The 3,809-nt window shown below is 50.6% G+C and overlaps 1 protein-coding gene across 1 annotated transcript; it reads left to right on the top strand.

The window, feature by feature from the left end:
• Positions 1 to 217: 217 nt before the first annotated feature.
• Positions 218 to 3,565, top strand: LOC123988054. The gene has a single exon (XM_046286788.1). The coding sequence runs from the start codon at positions 218 to 220 to the stop codon at positions 3,563 to 3,565; it is 3,348 nt and encodes a 1,115-aa protein (XP_046142744.1).
• Positions 3,566 to 3,809: the final 244 nt, after the last annotated feature.

Raw genomic sequence — 3,809 nt, 5'->3', positions numbered from 1 at the left:
AGACACCTTGAGTAGGTGGAAACACTTACGTGGTCTTGAGTGGGCCGATCCTCTCACTAATAATAATGCGCCCGTGGACCTCATAATCGGCGCGGATAATTATGGCGCGATCTTGCTCGACGGCCTTCGAAAAGGCCTTCCATCCGAACCCGTCGCGCAGAAAACGATTTGCGGGTGGGTGTTGACTGGTCCCGCTCGATCCGTTGAGTCTCACGCAATGCAACTCCACGTACATTACGGCGACCTTAACGCTGAAATAAACAACACGTTAAGGAAGCTTTGGGAGGTGGAAGCGCCTCCACCGGTAACGTTCCTCTCCGAAGAGGACAAAAAATGTGAAGAACATTTTCGGCAGACTCACTCGCGTAAACCCGACGGCAAATACGTAGCGCGATTGCCGTTTAAATCAGAGCCTCCCATCGATATAGGGGCTTCGAAAGGAATCGCGGTCGCCTCTTTTTATAGATTGGAAAAACGGCTCGCCAAAGACGCGGAACAAGCTACGGCTTATCACTCCTTTCTGGAGGAATACCTGCAGCTCGGTCATATGCGGGAATTTCTTGAAACAGACCCTCCTTCTGAGCAAAAGGTCTATTTGTCGCATCATCCGGTCATCCGTGAAGACAGCAGTACGACAAAATTGAGAGTGGTTTTTAACGCGTCGATGCCTACGTCAAACGGGTCTACGCTAAACGAGCATTTACTGGTTGGTCCGAAACTGCAAGCTGACCTCGCGGTCACGATTTTACGATGGCGCATGTATCAGTTCGTGTTCGCGGCAGATATCGCGAAAATGTTCCGGCAAATCTGGATTGACCATCGCGACACCGCCTACCAGCTGATAGTTTGGCGCGCTAAACCCGAAGATCAGCTGAAAACATATGAACTGCTTACCGTGACATACGGGACGGCCCCAGCGCTTTTCCTCGCGAATCGGGTCATCAAACAACTCGCGCTGGATGAGGGGACTAATTTCCCTCTCGCGGCTCCTATCCTGAATGAGCACCTCTACGTTGACGACGCGCTTTTCGGGGCCGATGATCGAGTGTTGGCTCGTCAAACACGGCAGCAGGTAACGGATGCCCTCAGACACGGAGGTTTCCACCTAAGAAAGTGGTCAAGCAATTGTCCACAGTTATTAGCGGAGATCTCCCACGTTGATCACGAGCTGGCCTCGAGCCGCTTATTTCAAGATGCCGAAGGATTAAAAATGTTAGGAATCCGTTGGTTACCCAAATCGGACGAATTTCGATTTCAATTTAAGTTCGACTCCGCTAGTACGGCGAATCCGACTAAGCGCGTGGTCTTATCGAATATCGCGCGAATCTTTGACCCATTGGGGTGGATTTCTCCCGTCGTTATAGTGGCCAAGATCTTCATGCAAAGATTATGGGTAGCCAAGTTAGACTGGGACGAACCTCTACCTTATGAACTAACCAACCAATGGCGCGAATATTCCGCGGAGTTCAACGATTTACCAAAAGTAACCCTCCCGCGCTGGATTAGGACGCGGAATGCCACAATTGCGTACGAAATACACGGGTTTGCAGATGCTTCGCAAGACGCCTATGCGGCTGTGATTTATTTACGTACAATCTCCATCGCGGACGAGGTTGCGTTACATTTACTCATGGCAAAAACAAAGGTAGCACCGTTGAAACCACTCACAATTCCGCGGCTAGAATTATGCGCGTGCGTCCTAATGACGCGATTGATCGAGCAGGTTCAGGCTACATTAAAAATCGATAACGTACCGGTTTACGGTTGGACTGACTCCACCGTTGCATTAGCTTGGATACATAAGCACCCGAGTCAATTAAAAACGTTTACGGCACACCGAGTCGCGGATATACAAAGCCGAGCGCCGAATGCTTCTTGGCGACACGTACCAACCGCTTGGAATCCTGCCGATTGTGCGTCCCGCGGGTTGTCGGTGAAATTGCTGCTTCACCACCCCCTTTGGTGGCACGGTCCTTCCTGGCTGGCGCAAACTCCCAATGAGTGGCCAGAATTTAGGCTTGTCGTCCCAAGGGAAGCTGAAGCAGAAATCAAAAGGCAAGTCAATGCATTGCATTTGGAGTCGGAGACTGAGTGGGATCTGCCAACACGCACGTCTTCGTGGCAAAAACTACTCCGAATTACCGCGTACGTCACGCGTTTCATTTCGCGAGTTAAAACGGGGAAAAACGACCATCAAGATACGGTTGTCACTACCAAAGAACTCATCGCGTCGCGGAAATTCTGGGTTCAGCAAGTTCAAGCGCATTCATTTCGCAACGAAATAAAGGCCTTGAAAAAGAGCGAATCTCTTCGTAAATCGAGTCCATTATTTCGACTGAACCCTTTTTTGGACGAAGATGGTACTATTCGTGTTGGCGGGCGGTTGCGCAACTCCGACCTTACGGAACGGTTTCCGATAGTTTTACCGGTACATAGAGTCACCGAACTCATTATAGCAGATTGCCACGCGAACACGTTACACGGAGGCATTCAACTAATGTTAAGCGTTTTGCGACGAACTTACTGGGTTATTAACGCGCGGCGCCTAGTTAAAAGTCACATATATAAGTGTACTAGATGCGTGCGTTGGTGCGCCGTCACGGTTCGTCAGCAAATGACTGACTTACCCGCGGCTAGGGTCACTCCAGCTCGGCCGTTCGCTCATTGCGGAGTGGACTATGCGGGACCATTCTCCGCCCTCGCGCACCGCGGACGCGGGCAAAAAGCGCACAAGGTGTACATCGCGCTGTTTATTTGTCTATCCACGCGGGCGATGCATCTGGAGCTGGTGCGCGACTACTCCACTGCGGCGTTTTTAGCGGCATTTAACCGGTTGGCGGCTCGTCGGGGCTTACCTACAAAGTTATACAGCGATAACGGAACGAATTTCCAGGGCGCAAATAAAGAGTTAAGAGCTGCATTTAAACTAGTTACAGCAGATTCTCACCTTCGCGCGCTGTTCGCTGCAGACCACATCTCGTGGCATTTCATTCCTCCCTCCTCGCCTCATTTTGGGGGAATCTGGGAAGCGGGCGTCAAGAGCGTCAAGACGCACTTGCGACGCATGTTGTGCGATCGTACGCCCACATGTGAGGAGCTCAATACACTCCTCTGTAAAATCGAGGCCTGTTTAAACTCTCGTCCCTTAGCTCCATTAAAGGACGACCTCGAGTCTCGCGAGGCCCTCACACCCGGGCATTTTCTAGTGGGCGGTGTGCTCAAGGTCCCTCCTGCGCCGTCTGTAATAGACATTTCCGATAATAGATTATCGCGCTGGCAATGGGTACAACAACTCACGGAAAAATTCTGGAGAGCATGGGCTCACGAATATCTGCAATCGTTACAAGCTCGCTCGAAATGGTGTAGTCGCGCTACTAACCTTAAAATCGGGGACTTAGTACTGCTGAAGAGCTCCTCGCTGCCTCCGGGAAAATGGGACCTCGGTCGGGTGACCGAATGCCACCCTGGTAAGGACGGCCTCGCGCGAGTGGTCAGTATCAAGACCGCACGATCGGAATATACCCGTCCTGTAGTTAACCTATGCAAACTACCGATTAGCTCATAAGATTTAGTTTAAGTCAATGTATTATATATTCTACCATGTACAATTACTACGTTCTTTCCGCTTATATTTCTCGCTTACGCACTTATATTCGATGTAAAAAATTCGGTTCATCACCTACCTTAGTAAAACTACGCAGCATGGCACGGAACGTTAATGAAACGTGCTCGTCACTACGCTTCATTCACGGCGTAGAAACATGACGTCATTAGTCGCGGTCGCATAGCGCCGCGAGGCGGGCGGTATG

This window comes from Osmia bicornis, chromosome 1, assembly GCF_907164935.1.
Source record: "Osmia bicornis bicornis chromosome 1, iOsmBic2.1, whole genome shotgun sequence".
Taxonomy (NCBI): Eukaryota; Metazoa; Arthropoda; class Insecta; order Hymenoptera; family Megachilidae; genus Osmia; species Osmia bicornis.
This window is presented reverse-complemented; position numbering and strand designations above follow the sequence as displayed.

Coding starts and splice junctions, on each gene's coding strand:
- LOC123988054 (XM_046286788.1), top strand. CDS start 218: ATGCAACTCCACGTACATTACGGCGACCTTAACGCTGAAATAAACAAC.